Source organism: Chenopodium quinoa, unplaced genomic scaffold (genome assembly GCF_001683475.1).
Source record: "Chenopodium quinoa cultivar QQ74 unplaced genomic scaffold, ASM168347v1, whole genome shotgun sequence".
NCBI lineage: Eukaryota > Viridiplantae > Streptophyta > Magnoliopsida > Caryophyllales > Amaranthaceae > Chenopodium > Chenopodium quinoa.
In genome coordinates, this window is record NW_018743920.1 from 3149096 (window position 1) to 3166628 (window position 17533).

The following is a 17533-nucleotide window of genomic DNA, read 5'->3' on the forward strand; positions in this document are numbered from 1 at the left end:
TTACGTCTAATCTAGCATTGGCATAATCACAATCAATTTAGCATAGAAATTGCAAAAGTCATTAGAGAATTTAAAGATTTAATTCATGCATCAATCATAATTGGGCTACCCTAGATCTTGGAATAGGGAATCTACTCACTCATAATTAAATAAACAATAACAATAATGATTGAAGAAAACATAATTAAGAAACAAGAGATTAAAAGAAAATACCGAATCTTGAATTAAATGGAGAACGGAAAGTAGAATTCTTGAATCTTGAATTACAAAAGCAAAGAAAATAAATAGAGAGAACTAGTTCTTAACAACGTAAAACTAAAGGCTAAAATAAAACTTGATGAAGAAATAAAACTCTACTTAATATATATATATAGCCCTAGAAAGATAATAAGATAAGTAAGTTGCTTGGCGCATAATCCTCCCAGGAGGCATGGACGTGCCCCTCAATAGGCACGGACGTGCCTCTATGGAAGAAACTTTGGATTAATTCTTTCGCGATGAGACACGGACGTGCTTCAACGGGGCACGGACGTGCCTCCTCTGCTGCGCGTATCACTCATCATAAATCAGTCATAACTTCATATCCGGAGCTCCATTTGAGGCGTGTAATATATCGTTGGAAAGGTCTTCAAGTCTACTTTCCAATGCAATTTGAATCACTCCATTATCATTTGTATATCAAAAGATATGAGCATAATAGTGAACAGGTGTCATATTTGTCAAGTATTTCATCAACGTTTTGCTTCATTTTCACTCAAGTTCGTCTCGAACACATGATTTGATATTCTTAAGCAATATGTTTTCATACTCCATAATTATTATACTCAAGATTAGCCAACCATACTCCATTTTCATATAATTCACTGTCGTAGGAATCAGGATTGCATTTAGCGTATGCAACAAGCCCTTTAAATCCCTAGGCTACCCTAGTGGACGAGTAAGGTCTCGTGAAGGTTCGTGGGCCTCGGCTTAGCTTCGTGACTTCATAAAATCTCCAAATTAGCTCCGTTAATCCTGAAATACATCAAAAACAACGAAACTACCCATAAAAGTATCGAATCATCGAAACTAAACCAAATTACACCAAAATAGACTAAAACACTCGACTAAGCTAATAAAACCAACTAAAAATAAGCTAACAAATATGCACAAAACACGACTTATCACTCACTCATCTTAAAGGGGGTCTAAAAGAAAGTCTTTGACAATTGGTCAAAGTCTTAATTGGGTTTTGCTTTCAAGACCCTAATCACATGGGGGAAAGTAAAGTGTGGGAAAAAAAGGACATAAAATAAAGTCTAAAATTAGAGATGGTTGGATGAGTCGAATAATATAAAGTGAGTAAAAGTTAGTATAAAACTGATATGGCAAAGTGTAAAGTAATGAGTTGAGTCTGAATATCCCTTAAGAAAGAACAATGATGTATATAATGGATTTATGAGTTAACAAGTGTCCTACTAATTAGGGTTCAAGTCCAGCTACATACATGTCTTACATGGAACCTAGAACAGGCCCTCCCAAGAAAATGGGGTCTCCAGATTAAATGATTGATAGCTAATAAAGGGTAATTGCCTTAATTGGTATATCGTAACATGTTTCAGGTAGAGTCCTATCAGTTTGCACATGTAAAACCAAAGACCATATGGTTAGACTAAATATTGTAATTCTACCTCATGTAATTTTTACATCCATTAAAAAAAGCTACAAAGAATTTTCATTTAAAATATAAACCATAAGGCCCAATTTTTTGTCCTAACACAGGGTATCGAAATTATTTCCCAATACCCACTCACCCAATTTTTATCAAGAAAAAGATAGATATGGGACAAATTGTTACAAATTGTGGAACAAGTGCTCGATTTTAAGTTTACACCACATATAATGTTCCTTAGAATGCCATGAGATCGACAACTATGAGTCCCTTTTTCCTATTGTCAAAATATTGATGTATGTTTCCACAATCTAATTCATAATCATACCTAACACTATATGATCCTAAGAGTTACCATTTCCATTTCAACATTTGACACAAAGGAAAAAACCATACGTACATCGCTTCTTGGGGAGGGTTAATTAGCTTCAATTGCTTCTATGAAATCTCTTGAATACAGGAAAAGCAAATGCAAAATCTTGAATATTTAATGGCTGTCTACAGATACTATCACCTAACTACAAAACACTATCTTAACTCCTACGCTCGACTCTGTAACTTTCATCTCCCAACGCAGATGGAACTAGAGCGAAATACCCTGTACAAATAGGCTGCATTTGTCAACAATTTTGTCTCCTTCATACCATTACAGTCCTAACTTCCTGCTCAGTTTATGACAGTTAGGATAGGACCTTCAGCTACTGAGGAAAAAAAGGAGCCTACGTGTACATTAAAGAAATAGATCATCTATAATAATCATCAGAAACCTCATCTACAGATACTGATAAACCATTATCTTCATCAACTACTTTATCTTTGGGTTTCAATGCTTTAGCTGAAGGCTTTGCCTTCTTCACAGGTTTCTTCACCATCTCTGCCTGTGACTCCAAGACCTTCTCAGAGGGTTTCCGCTTCCTTTTCAAGCGTCCACTTGTGTCTTCTGCAGGAGAATTGTCTATACCTGTAAACCAAAATGGCGTTCATATCAATATCATTGACAAGTAACTCTTATAGCATGCACAAGCATTGATATAATTGGCAGTGTCGTCACAATTTCAAGTCACGAGTTTAGCCAGGTCAGTAACGAGTTCAGCAAAAAGGGTTTTAGAGTCAGTTTTAATCTTCCAATTAAAAGTTGGTGTTAGCAGGTTATCTCAGATTAAGTTCTGATCAGGCTTTTTTGGGTCGAGTAAATTTATGCCAGCCCAGCCAGACAGCCATATAGACAACTGAGAATTGCTACTGATTGATCCATCACATAGTAACATATCAGATGGTGATCATTTAAGTCCTTGCATGGAATTTTAGCACAATATACTTCAAATTATCAAGAATTTCAAGTCAATTAGAAAAAATAAACAGATGAATCTAGCACATTTTGGACTTCATAGTCTTCATTTTTAGTCAGTGATACTCCATATTGTTATTGGGTCTACAATCTCTACATTAAGAAAAAACCTTGAAACTGCTGGTTAGTATTTGTTGTGGGATTGTGGGATAGGATAACTGAAGTATTTAGTTCTGTTGTGAGCTAAGGTGGAAGGAGAATTTAAGAGTTACGGAGTACTCAGTAAGGCTTATTCGTCAAAATTGGGCTAATATTAGATCTGTTTTTGGCTGTTACAACTTACAAGGGCAACTTGTCCTCTGTTTCTGTTCTTACTGCTATTTGTATATATTTTCTTATTTAAAAAAAAAAAAGGGGGTAATTGAACACATAGGCTAAACACATCAATTTTAAGTTATATTCCCTTAGTCCCTTTTTAATTTCTCCACAGGGTAAAGTTCACTTAATGAAAAAAAGAGGCAAATTTGTGCATATGGGTTTGCAAGTGGGGTTGATGTGTGTGTGTGTGTGTGTGTGTGTGTGAGAGAGAGAGAGAGAGACAGTGGGGTTGCAAGTGGGAAAGTTACCAAGGCAATGGAGCAATCTCAAAGGGACACCCCAAAGAGGAATACGGAGCAAACAAAAACAGACGGAGAGAATACTTAAAAAGTTTAACTGAAACAATAAAACAGCATTTCAATTTGTTGAGTTGCCTAAATGCATGGAGTACCCTCATGTTATTAGTTGTAATTCCCACCAAAAGGAGATACTCGAACATAATTAAGACACATCAGGCCTTCCAGTCACTTTTAAGTTTCAACCATGAAATACGGCTGCATCATTTCAGTTCGGCGGTATCGTTAAGGATATTCAGGGGTGTTTCAAAACCCCTGTATAGCCCAGCATTGGATGCTGAATCATTTGTTACTTGCTACTCCGTCTTTAGAGATGCACTGAAAAGATTCCCCGTCTCCCCAATAATAGATTTATGCCTCTTAACAATTTACTCTAACTAATCTAATAGTATACTGTGTACAACTATTATAGAATCCTAAAAAGACTTTGAATTCAAATTATCACGACAACCACAATTGTTCCCACGATCGCAACCAAAACTGTAATTTCAATCTTTTAGAGCTTACTTTTAGCACCTCAATTTTTTCTATACATGAGCTTTGCCATCAGTCTTACACTCTTACTTTGATTCTACCACATAAAGGAAGACTAACCCAAAAAGACTGGGAGATAATATATACCTATATAGGTATATAGATATCTAAGCATTTGCTCTGCTAATTGAAAATAAATAAATCATTACTGGACACATTTCCCATAATTATGTACATAATGGATCTTTGTTTTGGGCCAATAAGCGCAGACCAGTCCATAGCCTCTGAATTCTATCTAGTATCACGCAATATACCTAAATAAGCAAACTCAAACATAAAATCCTTAGATTATGTGAGAGAAACCTGATTAAAGGTAGTTTAGTTTCATTGGTGATTGAAACCAAGTCAGAGTCCAGCTTAAGCAGCAAAGCTTAACAATGAACTTCACTTACTTTCAACATCTAATATGTAGATCATGACTTTAGGATTTTTCATACATATCTAACAATCACTCATCTTTCAGCCTGTTCCTTGAAGTTTCTGAAGATTTTTTTATTTTTTTTTTTCTTTTCCAAAAAGAAAGTTCTGATGAGCCACAAACAGCTACTTGTCCTTCAAATCAAGTCCCCTCTGGACTAGCATGTGGTTATGTCTTTTCCATGAGAAAGTCTGGTCTAGTTAGTATTGAAATTATTGACAAGTATTGATAAGGATAAGCTGATCTTTGAGTATCCCGTAGTTAAAGGTTTTCTTTCACCTGTAACCTATATTGCAATACATATAACTAGTATAGAAATCCTAAAAATGCTTCAAAATAAGTATTCTTTGGTCACATCAATTATTAGTCTTTCTGATTTAGCTGCTATGTTCTAGCTTTAGTTAGTAAGCCAACATTGTTAGTGGCATTAACTGGTAGCATGATTCAGTTGGCGGGATATGGTTCCTATGTTTATGACACTAAGTACTCCAAGATTATTAGTTGGTTTCTTTAGGAAGTTGATTTATTTTGTAACCTATTTAAAGGCACTTTCTTCTAATTTCATTTGAGCAAGAATGCAGTAATATTTCCTTATTTAATTTCTATCTTTTGCTTTCTATTTTCCAACGCGTAAGGCGTAACATATTTTGAATTACATGCATCTCCAACGACTTCGTATCACCTACCGAGAACAATTGACAAGAAAGAAGCATCTTAAAATGATTCAGACAAATGATTGATCAAGCATTTACCTTCAACATGACCGGACTCGTGGTTCATAGCTAGCCCATTTAGTGCTGCATCTGCTGATAAAGGAGACACTGAGTGATTATTTTCTACCAATTTCAGTGAATTTCCAACACTTATATCCTGTTGCTCAGGAGCGTCAGGACAAGGGGTTGCAGGCAAGAAGCAAAGTTCTTCCTGCGACAAATCCGAGTCACTGAAAGTTGAATCATGCTCCACTGTTATAATATCAACCTCTTCTTCCTGGTTAGCCTCTGAATCTTTAACCTATCAATATAACACAAATTAACAACGAGCAAATCAAGAAAAACTACATTGCAAGAACACACAGCCATGACCAACAGACCTTTTCAGTTTCAGGCATGATATCAAATTCATCTTCTCTTTCTACATATTCTTCATTTTCTTCAAGCTCTTTGAAATCAGGAGCAAAAGCGCTCCAGTTCTCAGTGTAGTCTTTAGCCCATATGAAGATTGAGCCAGAAAAGGACACTGAGACAACAATAGGGTGAACCGGATGCCAAGCCAAATCAATCAAAGCTTCTTTTGGACCTTCAAGGAATTTCACAAGATGTCCTGCCCGGTCCCATATGTATATCTTATGCTCTCCTTTGCTAGCAGAGCCACCAATAACCCATTCACCATCACCACTAAAACCGGGAACCTTCCAGTGGATTCTGGTTACAGAGTCTTGAAACTCTCGGTATAGGACTAAACTCTTAGATCCAATTGCCTTCAACTTCTCAACCCAACCAAGATCATTCAAAGTTTCATCCATCTCATCTAGTGCTTTCAGACCATCCTTTGTAGGTAGCATATTTTCATAAACCCTAATAATCCGATCACTGGAATTTGTGAGAAGATATTGTCCATTCCTACTAAATACAATGTTCTTGATCACAGCACCCACGGCTGGAGGAATAAGGGCACGTACTTGAGCCTTATCATGATCAACTACGAGGATCTCCCCCTTAGAATTTCCCAAATAAACGAGATCCCCATGCTTGTTAAAGCATGCAGGAATGTGAGGAGTAGTTTCATCAAAGACTTTGTTTCGGGAAGGAACAGAAAGCCCATCTCCCCCATCTGAAACTGATGCAGGCAAAGCAGTGATTGTTCCAGCTTTCATTTCAATAATCAAAGGAGGGGAATAGACAGGGCACACCAAGCACATAGATGGAGTAGAAGATCCGGGATAAAGGCGGGCTTGCAAAGGTGCTTTTTCCAATGCTGTTTGGGCAACTTTCTCTCCAGTAGCTACATCCCAGAGAATCAATGTTCTGTTAGCAGAAGAAGCTAATATGCGATGGCCATACTTTGACCAAGAGACACTTGTAATGGCAGCATTACAATCTTTATCTTGGAGCTCTTTCGCAATCCCCCGAGTTTCAAAGTCCCATATGACACAGCTTCCATTGGAGCAGCCAGCTAAGTAAATAGAAAGTGTCAAAAGTTATACAAATATATTGGAATAACAACAAAATAGAATAATGACCATAAGTGAAATCCCAGCTTGACAGCTTGAAACCTTTCCAGTTTTGATGAATGCTACTAACCACAAGATACACATTGGGATACTGGAAATCACTAAGACATTAGGATGCAAATGGAGTGTCCACCTAAGTAAATGAGCAATTGAGCACAGTTTAGAAATAAAATACCCTAGATTTCTGATGCATAAACAAGTCAATAATCGCATGAATCTCTCATACTTCTTTACCGGTTTACCCACGACAGAACGTGAACATAATCAGTATTTCAGTGTTCATTCCTATACAGCACTGCAAGGATGAAGAATTTCCAGAGGACGAGACGAGATGAGAAATTTTTCTTCATTTTTACTCTTGAATATCAGAATTAGTTCGGGTTAGATCAATTAATCATTATAAACAGTAGCTGAATTCCTTCCCAACCTAAATGGCGGTAACATTTAACACATCAAATTGTAGCTATAACCTTCTAAGCAGTTGCAACAGAAGCAAAACAATACCGATGTCAATGACTTTGTCCCAAAAGTCCAAGCATTCATCATCAATTCTACAATGCAAACTCCTTAAAACCTAATAAAACAAGGCGATGCAGGGCCCGAAAGTCTAATGTAGGAGCCACAAATTTCAACTCTAGGATAGAAACATGATAAACCCACATATATTCTTCCACCACTTAACCAAAGCTACTAATAAACCAAGTATTAAAATTATGATGCAGAAGCAACAAATTTCGGAATTTCAAATCGATAAAACAAATCAGATAACCCCACAAATATGTTCTACAACTTAATCAAAGCCAAATTACAGACAATTCTAAAATTCAACAAAGCAATAATTTTTCTTCAAACAAAAAATTTCAATTAAATTCTAGCTCATAACTTCACTACAATTTTTTACAATAATTAAACACAGTAAAAGAGGGAAAATTATACCAGCAAGAAGGGTGCCACGACGATTGAAGGCAATGCATTTCATAACACCATGTTCCAAATACTCTTCTATCACTTCAGGGAAATCCCCTTGCAATGGATCTTCAAACCAACAAATAATATTAAATTCAAAAATAAAAATAAAAAAATTATAATAACAATTGCAAACTTAGAACCACTAAAGAAAGAGAGAAATTGATTACCAATAATTGGGTTATTCATGTTGCATTACTTGAAACAAAACCCTGATAACAAATATAGCAATTTTATCAGTTACCCACTTCAATTTTTGAATTCTTTTGCCCAAATCATAAAAAATAACAATAAAGTAAAGAAATTTGGAGACGAATTAATGTCGCAGAAACGAAAATCGATTAAAAAAGGAGGAGAGAGAATATTACAGGCGGAAGAGAAGAATGTTGGAATTGAGGAACTCGAATTTGGGGTTGTTTTCTGAAACAACAAATAATTGATGTTATTTGCAGAGAAATTCGAGGAGGAAATTAAATCTAGTCAAATTTGATGCCGAAATAATAAGGGGGAAATATTGAAGCTCGTTCTAATAAAATGATGAAAAGCCCAGAAAAATTAGAGATTGAAAGAAGGGAGGAAAGGAACCTGGATTTAGGAGGGAAGCAGAGTGAACCCAACCAAAAGGGAACTTCTATAGAAAATACAAGTAGTGGTATGATTAAGAATGTATGAATAAACTCGGTTATAGAACTAAGTGGACCATAGTTATACGAATTAATGGTTAACCTTTATGAACATGGGCTCAGGCTCAAAAAGAAGTTTTGATAAGATCTTATTAGGACCGAAGTTTAATTTTAACTAAAATTACGGAGTAGTTTGAGTTAATACATCAACGATAAGTTTATAATAAAATAATATAAGTTCAGATAAGTAAATATCATGTATTCTTGCGAATAGAACGTATCCAAAGTTTCACTAACTCCTTACAAACCGATCAATGTTATGTTTGGTTTACCTTGATTTCTCTTATTTCAAGAAAAAGGTAAGATTAGATAAGGGTTAATAAGGTCTAATAAAATAAGTTTAAGAAAAAAAATTTCAGATAAAAGTTAATGTGAGTAATGATACTCAAGTATAAATTAGGGTTAATAACATATATATATTATACACAGTCACAGTGGTAGAGGTGCAAAACTTTTGTGGCACTACTTAGCACGACTCAACTTTGAAATACACTCGAGCCGACCCGAACTCACTAAACTCGATCTGAGTACCAGAATTGACACCTCTACCAAGTGATTTGGGATGATGGTGATCTATGTAGTGGTTAAATTCATAGAAGGAAAAAAATAATAATAAATAAATAAATAAAAAAGATGAATGTTTTGATTAGTTCGGCTATTAAGTTTCGAATTGTCTAATATGTGTTTATGGATAAATGTTACAAAAGTATATTTTGGTAGCTTTACTTTTAAATTTGATGAAATACTTTTATAAAAAGAAAGTAAATAGAGGAATGATGACCCTTAGAAGAATTTTATTTAAAGGGAAAATTGTCATGATTAATTCCAACTTTGCCTCATCTGCCAATATTAATCCCAATCTTGGATTATTTTTTATTAATCCGAACTTTATACCCCGTTCGCCAAAAACACTCCCAACCGGTCATCCAACCTAATATTACATGTTACAAGACACGTGTCAACGTATGATTGGCTTAAAAAATAAATAAATAGAATACAAAATAAATAAATAAAACAAAGTAAATAAAAAAAACAAAAAAACCAAAACCACTCATGGCCAGCCCGCTGCCACCCATGCCCAGCCCAACCCCCCCGGAGCGCCAGCCGTCGCCCAGACTCCTTCCCCTCCCCCGGTGTCGGCGTTGCCCCGACCACCCTCCCCTTTCCCCTTCGATCACCACGAAATCCAACAAAATCCCCCAAATCCCAACCCCCAAATCCCAAACCCTAACCCTAACCTTCGATCTCCGACAGCGGTAAAGGGATCGCCGGAGTGGAGTTGATAGGCGAAATTGGGTCGGTGGTTGTTGCGGTGCAGTGGCTGATTTGCTGCTGTCGTTGGCAGAGTTGCGGGCTCTGTTAAGTGCGCGAAGTACGGAGTTGCGGTGATAGGTGTTTGAGATGCGGAGCTGCTGCAGCGGTGAGGGAAATCTCCGGCTGGACTACTGTGATAGTAATTGCGGTGGTTGGTGTAACACCCCAATAATTCTCTCTTAAAAACCTGTAAATACCTTTATCAATTTGCAAGAGAATTACTGATGTGCTACCGCCACGTGTTCAAACGTTAAGGCTAGTTCAGAGTTTAGCAGCGGAAAAACTAACTCAGATATGAATAAGTTTCAAAACCAAAAATCAAAACCAAATTTAGTCTTATAAATTGGAACCATTAAGGCCATTATTCAAAACCCAATAAAAGTAGTAATTAAATCAAACCAGAGTTTAATTAATCCAAACTTATGAAACGAAATATATACTATGGAAATATCCAACACTCCACTCAAAATCCCACCACCTTGATGCAAGTTCTGATTATGTATAAACCTGTGATTAATCTGCTCCCCAATATTACAAGTGTAAAAATTGGATCATTACAGGGTCATTGAAAAGGCAAAGGCCATGACCAAGAAAAAGACATACAAAAGCACGCAATCAGCAACGCTGAGTACATACCAGCTGCGAAATATAACAAAGAATCCCTAACATGTTACTAAAAATCAATCAGCACACACAATCTAATCATTGACTCAAACACACGCGCCTGAACTGTTAACATTACTAAGACTTCACTAATTACTAACAATAATTCATTTCATTCATTGGTTGGATTAAGCAATAGACAAGGTTGTCTCCCCATGCTCCATTTCGGAACATCAATAAAGAAAAACCGCATGCCTCCTTTCGGAAACATCTATAAACATCCAATGGCAGATGGGCGCGACTCCGTGGCCATAGCTAGTATGAGATCTCATCTAACTCCTTATAGTTTAGAAAAACATTTATAAACAAGAGACTCGTAGATCAGACAGCCTTTAGAAAGTACACGGCTAATACCCCGTGAACCCCAACCCCTGATCGTCAATACTCTAGATGTGCACTAATCCAGAGTTTTATTGCTCATCCACCTTGCACTTTACGTGATTTACCAATTTAAACTTGGTGGTGACTCAAATGCAAAACGATACCATCAATCAAACAATAATCATTTAAGCAATTCAAGTTTCCGATTCAATTCTTGTTTTATTAGTGACAAACAATATTTATTATTGAATCCTTTAACTACCTCGGTGTATAAACACCTTAAGTGCATAGGGCACCTCAATCCTCAACCTCGTCTTATAAGACTTTAAATCTCCCTTTACTCATTCCATTTCATTAATTATGAATGAGTAATAAAATAATTCATTCCATCTTTGTCTCTAAGCCCATCTTGCAAGTTATTGCATAAATAATACTTACAAGAAAAACCAATACGCATTTCTCATACATGAATCAAACCAATCATCACATTAATCATCAATCAAATTCACTACCAAACAATTTCAACCAATCTACAAGTTTCCCTAACATGATTCAATCAATACCCAAGCAATATAATTTACAGCAATACTAACTTACTTTAAAACCCCTTAAACCATTGAAATAATGCTTTTAAATTACTCACATTAGTCAAAGTTAATAATTCAATAGTTCAACTATAAGTTTATATGTTAAAATTATGAAAATATAGCTTCTAACATAAAATTCCAGCAACTCTAAAGTAAGGATTATAATCTGGAAATTTAGTTTAAGAATATAAAACAACCTCATAAACATCTCTACTTGAAATAATCATTATATAGTAGGTTAGTATGTTAAAAACCTAAAAATCCATCATAAAACCATGATTTAAAACCTTTAAAACCAAGATTAAAAATCTGAAAATTTAATTTAATAGTAGAATGTATGAATACAACAATCTAAACTTAAAATATATAATTAGAATTCAACTAGTTTCATAAAAACTCAATCTATCAAACCTTCAAAATTCAATTCAATAACACTTTAAAACCTTCCTTTTTGCTAGAATTAAAAGCTTATATATTATTCTTAAAATTTCCTAAATAAAAACATTAAAATACATACTTATTCATAAAATTACAGCAAGTTTAGAGCTTTATAAAAATCTGAAAATTTATTTTAAACATTAAACCTTCGTTAAAAATAAAAAACTGCCCAAAAACCATATTTAGAGGCCAAATTTGGCCACGAAAGGGTGGTTCTCACTACCAAAGGTACTGAATTTTGATTAAAACGTCGTTTACACACGAAAAACACTATTTTTTTTTTGTATAAATCGGACGATTTAGAATCTAAACGTGATTAAAAAAATTAAGAACGGAGATCAAAGTTGATTACGGAAAACTGAAAAATTGCTTTTGAATTTAATGTCATCAATCATCATAGTAGACTTACAATATAATCATGCTTTAATTAAATAATTTTAGCAACATGTTTAAAACCCTAAAACATGAAAACTAACCGTTTTAAGCCTTAATTTTCTTAATTAAATAAATCTGAAATTTTATTTCATAGTTTAAACATATAAAACTCATAAATTTATAATCTTTTATAATTCATATACATAATCAAACCATAATAATAACAATTAAATAACAAAATTGATAAAGGTTTAAACTTGGGTTGAATTAACAAAGAAGAGAAAACAAGAGGGAGAAAGGAGAAAGGGGCGAACTGCTGTCGAGGAGGGGGCCGAGGTGGATGCCGGAGCAGCAGTGGTGGCGTCGGTGGTGGCTGGTGTCGCCGAGCAGCAAGCAGATTTTTTTTTTTTTTTTTAATGTGGGTTTGATCGTGAATGGGAAGAAGAAGGCGGCGGTAGCAGCAGCAAGTTGAACGTGAGTTTTTGGAGTAAAAAGGTGGAAAATTTTAGGTGGGTTTAAATGATTAAAAAGTGGGGTTTTGGGTTTCCTAGTTCTAATAAAACTAGGATTGTTACTTGGGCTTAAAGTGAGTGGGTTTTAGATTAAAGAATAGGCTTAGTAATTAATGGGTTGGGCTTGCATAATAATTCATGATTAAAATATGGGTAGTGAAATAATTTAATGAAATAATTTTATTAACTTTGTAAACATTAAATTTATTTGCTTAAATCATAGTAAAATAAATTATGTAAATAAATAATCATAATTAAATATTCACATAAATATGTTAAAATATAATTTTAAATTTCACAAAATTACCGGGAATTACAATTGGTGGTTGTTGAGTTGCGCAGCTTTTATTGGGGAGGGGGAGGGGTTATGGGAGGTTTTAAGGGGAAAGGGGAGGGTGGTCGGGGCAGCGCCGACACCGGGGAGGAGAAGGGGGTCTGGGTGGCGGCCAGAGCTCGAGGGGAAGGGGGTTGGGCTGGCTGTGGGTGGCGGCGGGCTAGCTGTGGGTGGCTGGGTTGGTGGTTTTGGTTTTTTTGTTTTTTTTATTTTAATCTTTTTTTTATTTATTTTTTTACCTATCATATGCTGACAAGTATATATTAAACTTCAAAAACAAAAAAAATTAACCTACTCAACAAGTCACCGGTCACCTGGGAGTGTTATGAGCGCAAGGAGTATAAAGTTCGGAGTAATAAAAAATAATCTAAAGTTGAGATTAATACAGGTGGATGAGGCAAAGTTGGGATTAATCATGTCAATTTTTACTTTATTAAATTCATCAATATGTATATATGTTTTTTGAACGTAAATTCATCAATATATAAGATTAAATAAGCTGAAATTAGTTCTAATGCTATTGAAAATTAAGTAAATAATGTCTAAATATTGCGATTTGCGTTAATTAGTTGCCCCAATATAACAAATAACAATTCACTAATTTATTGTATTCTGATATTAATTTTTTAGTATTCTTATATTTATGGGGAATAAACGTGTTAGATTGGTCTCTTCAATTTCTAAATAATTAAAACTTTTTTTTTTTAACAAACTATATGAAACTTTAAAATTAATTACTCATAGTAACAATTAAATAAATTGTAAATTATGAATTATAGCAATCTACTTCTAAACTTCTTAATATGAAAAAGGAGGCAAAAATAAAGAACAGTGACTAGGTATTACGACTTTACGAGTAAGACTCTAGAAGTTAACACATGAACGATGAACAAGTGAGTAACACGGCCAAGTTTCATCGGTTCAAACTTTAAGATCGTGGTCGTGGCATGGCCAAGCTCTAGTAACGTGGCGGTGACATTCATTGGGAAAAGGACAGGTGTCCTTTTATGTAACCAGAATATTCAGTTGAACATATCAACTTTTATAGGACGACTATACTAGATTTCTAGTTAACCGTTTCATTTCCATGTTTAGCAATATCTGATATTAAAGCAACCGCGTGCAAGCACAAAAAAAAATATGGGACAAGGTGAAGAAGTTAAGACTAGAAATGATCCTCAAGTTGAAATTCAGGTCTATTCTATTCAATCCCTTGTCTCAATTTAATTGATCCATATGTTATTTTTGTTATGTATGTTAATTTTTTTCATAAAATACCTGAGCGTAAGTAGATGCATCCTTATGTGTCATATCCAAGTTCGAGTAACATAATATTGTTTTTCTAAGTATTTGTTTTATAATCTATAATGTTTGTATTGTTGATTGTCAATAATTTTAGTGTGTTAACATGGGATGTTGTGAATAATGCAACTTTTTTTTTTGGGTAAGAAGAGCTATTCTAGAAGGAAATGTAAGGAAGTTTAATTTCTACTAAAAGTCAGGGAGTAATGGTAATTCCAGGACAAATGCATGTTGGATTGATTCCTTGTATAATTGTTCATCATTAATATCGGCTAATATTACGGAGTATTTATTTAATTTGAAGATGATTTACTATTGTAAAACATATACTTTAAACTTAAAAATTGAGTTCTTCCCCTACTGCATTCACATTTATTTAATATGTTATTTCGCGTTGCAGGAAAGAGGGGAGATATTTTTCTTCTACAGGCCTAAGGTAAACAGAGAAGAAGCTCACAGTGTTGATGATGTTCAAAGAATGTACATAGTTTTACGCCCTGAGTCCGGTGAAAGGACAGTGGAGGAGAAGCAAGCCCCTGATTCTGGCAAAGAAGGTACGAAATCTGGGCATAGTCCTAGTTCGAGTCATCACGAGGATCAAGGTGAAAAGCATCCTGAAGGCGGGCATGGAAAAAAGGTGATCAGTCAAATTAGCTGCTCTGTTACTTGATATTACAAATTTGTGAAAACGTGGTATATGTTTCATATTTGACATGGTAATGCAGGAAGTTAACATAGAGAAACAACCACTTCTGCGATTCATTGTCACTGGACGAAAGAGTCTTCCTGATCCTGGTAAGAAGAGTAGGCCTTTTTGGGGATTTGTTGAATTGGTCACCACGAAGATTGATGATGTCAAGGATGCTCTTCGAGGAGGTATGTCAATCCTGTTCCTAATCTTGCTCCAACGATCCAGTTTCATATTTTCTATTGTTACCCCAATGCTGTTGACAAGAGTAGGCTTTAATCTGATTTTTGGTACATTGCGATATTTAGGAGAATATGATACTGCTACAAGGGGACATCGGCACAACCCCAATGCAAGGGCCCTAGGAGAAGGTGTATACCGCATACTAAGGCACAAGTACTCTGAAAGAAAGATGCACACTCATTTGGTATACAAGCTAGAACTACCCCCTGAAGACAAGAAAAATGAACCTCAAGAAGAGCTCAACATAGAGCGAGAAGGCTCTTTTATCATCCAGATAAAGAGTCCAGAACAAGGTGGCGCGAGATCTGAATTCCAAGGGGTTGGAAACAAACGCAAAGCCGTGTTTCCAGCACACTTGCAAGGGCAGTTCGGAGGTAAGCGCTATGTGCCAGCTGATCCTCCTGATTTTCTGAACTATGAAGGGTGTGAGTTCCTTCTTATATCAGCATCAGATAACATAGAGGAAGAACTGGGTTTGGAGCTTCACACCGAAACAGAAGTTCCAGACCCCAAATGCTCAGATTTGGTCAAGACTTTTGGAGCAGATGTCACTCCAACCACTCCACTTTTTGAAGGTGCTTGGTGTTGATGGTCTCAGACAACTCTCAGGCATCTTGGTGTTTCTCTCGCTCGTATAGTCGTATCACAGACGTGTAATTATAGAAGCAAACGAATGTAGAATAATTAGAATGAAGCAAACGAATGTAGAGTAATTAGGATGTCATTTCAACTGGTGTAAAGTTCATATGTATGCTCTAGTTTAATTATGACTTATGAGGTTTTGTCATTTGCCATATTGAGTGCAGCAGGATTATCAAGGAGAATTGGCAGGTGTTATGAGCTTTGTACTCCGTACTTATTATCGCCTTAATAGATCTATTTCAGACACACAATGCTGTACTAATTGCCTATATTCTACCTTTAATTGTTCATCACAAGTAAATTTTTAAGTTCTGACCAAATCAAAATTCCAAGAGAATGAATGATCATAACCAAATTCCAACAGTGATTCGAGCTTTATCGATTATTCGACTGCAACTGAACTATTATAACAACAAAGTCAACCGAACAATTACCACACCTAAGTTCACCAAGTTCTTCGTTCTACCAATATTTTTTACCAAAGACATGCCAAAAATAGGCATAAACAATCACCTAAATTCAACATAGTTCTTGCGATTCCACCCTTCCGCTAAAATCAAACTGTAATAATCAACAAAATTCATCATCTTCCTCACGGTTTTGCCATTACCCTAAAACCTAACAATCATAATCGCCAATATACAATTCAACAACCAACAAATTAACATCAAAATACATTTAAAAAAACAATAAACACAAAAATCACCAACAAATTAACACCAAAAAAACTCATCATAAAATTCTCAAGTTTGAACAATCAATACTCATAATAAGTACCTTTAATAACATTATAACAACCCGACTAATCAAAATAAAAAGATAACATAATAATAATAATAATAATAATAATAATAATAATAATAATAATAATTTAAAAAGGAGAGAGAAGCTGAGAAAGAGTAGGCTTAGGCTCAGAGTTCATCCCAATATAGATAATCAAAGGGATTAATCCATAGTGAGTGACGACTTTAGCCTTCTTCAAGCTCCAATTAGTCCACTCTTGAAAGCACTTCAAGGTCTTGCAGGCTTCTTCCTCTGCTCGCGCTTTTCTTCCCTTTCCTTTTGGTATCGCCATTTTTCTCTCTCCTCAAGATCTGATCACCGATTTCTTCGTTTTCCTTAAACCCTAGAATTTGTCTAACCCCTTGATTTTTTTAATTTTCTGACGGGTATTTAAATTTGGATTTTGGATAATTTTGGTGTTTTATGGGTTTGGGCTTTCCTCCTTTCTTTGGATCAATATTTTGGGCTATCTTTGTACCCGTGATTATTTCATTTAGGGATAGGTATCGAAAAAGTCGGGATTGAGAACTTTTGCACATACATTCAAGAATGATATTTTGGTCATTCGATTTTTTTTTTTTTTTTTTGGCTCAATTTACGATTTTAAATGAGAAAAAATTATTAAATGAGTAGAAAATAGCCTTACATATACCTTGTATTCAGGTATATGTAAAAAAATTCAGTCGGAATTGAAAACATAACAAGTTAGAAACCGATGGTTTTGAAATTGCAATTGGATCTGTGATTCCAGTTCTGAGAACTAAAATTAAGAACATGTTACAAATAGTTCCTGACCTTTTGGAATGGAACTTGTTAGGTATTCAACAAAGCATTTGTTTTAAAATAACTATGTTGAATGTATTTAGTTAACGAAACCAAAAAAG

General features: G+C 35.0%; 3 protein-coding genes across 6 annotated transcripts; 1 reads left to right on the forward strand and 2 right to left on the reverse strand.

Moving 5' to 3' along the window:
- Positions 1 to 1990: 1990 nt before the first annotated feature.
- On the reverse strand, positions 1991 to 12884 carry LOC110687937 (protein RBL-like). 4 transcript variants are annotated; one of them, XM_021864585.1, is made up of 8 exons: positions 12460 to 12884; positions 8350 to 9948; positions 8133 to 8184; positions 7935 to 7976; positions 7735 to 7833; positions 5659 to 6740; positions 5318 to 5579; positions 1991 to 2612 (listed from the first exon to the last, which is right to left on the reverse strand). In XM_021864585.1, exons 4-8 carry the CDS (start codon positions 7951 to 7953, stop codon positions 2395 to 2397), a joined length of 1680 nt encoding a protein of 559 aa, XP_021720277.1. In that variant the 5' UTR covers positions 7954 to 7976; positions 8133 to 8184; positions 8350 to 9948; positions 12460 to 12884; the 3' UTR covers positions 1991 to 2394. The 4 variants fall into 4 exon arrangements, with proteins under 4 accessions (XP_021720277.1, XP_021720278.1, XP_021720276.1 ...); XM_021864586.1 differs by lacking the exon at positions 8350 to 9948; XM_021864584.1 differs by having other exon boundaries at positions 8133 to 9948.
- A 1143-nt stretch (positions 12885 to 14027) lies between these two features.
- LOC110687938 lies at positions 14028 to 16112 on the forward strand. Its single transcript, XM_021864588.1, has 4 exons — positions 14028 to 14185; positions 14694 to 14930; positions 15019 to 15169; positions 15290 to 16112. The coding sequence occupies exons 1-4, from the start codon at positions 14132 to 14134 to the stop codon at positions 15811 to 15813; spliced, it is 966 nt and encodes a 321-aa protein (XP_021720280.1). The 5' UTR covers positions 14028 to 14131; the 3' UTR covers positions 15814 to 16112.
- Positions 16113 to 16568: 456 nt separating this feature from the next.
- On the reverse strand, positions 16569 to 17032 carry LOC110687939 (mitochondrial import receptor subunit TOM7-1). Its single transcript, XM_021864589.1, has one exon. The coding sequence runs from the start codon at positions 16939 to 16941 to the stop codon at positions 16738 to 16740; it is 204 nt and encodes a 67-aa protein (XP_021720281.1). The 5' UTR covers positions 16942 to 17032; the 3' UTR covers positions 16569 to 16737.
- Between the last annotated feature and the right edge of the window lie 501 nt (positions 17033 to 17533).

Coding starts and splice junctions, on each gene's coding strand:
- LOC110687938 (XM_021864588.1), top strand. CDS start 14,132: ATGGGACAAGGTGAAGAAGTTAAGACTAGAAATGATCCTCAAGTTGAA. Junction 14,931..15,018: donor AAGGCGGGCATGGAAAAAAG/GTGATCAGTCAA, acceptor ATGGTAATGCAG/GAAGTTAACATAGAGAAACA. Junction 15,170..15,289: donor CAAGGATGCTCTTCGAGGAG/GTATGTCAATCC, acceptor TGCGATATTTAG/GAGAATATGATACTGCTACA.
- LOC110687939 (XM_021864589.1), bottom strand. CDS start 16,941: ATGGCGATACCAAAAGGAAAGGGAAGAAAAGCGCGAGCAGAGGAAGAA.
- LOC110687937 (XM_021864587.1), bottom strand. Junction 6,741..7,734: donor TCGTGGCACCCTTCTTGCTG/GTATAATTTTCC, acceptor CTATTTACTTAG/CTGGCTGCTCCAATGGAAGC. Junction 2,613..5,317: donor CGAGTCCGGTCATGTTGAAG/GTAAATGCTTGA, acceptor TTTGGTTTACAG/GTATAGACAATTCTCCTGCA.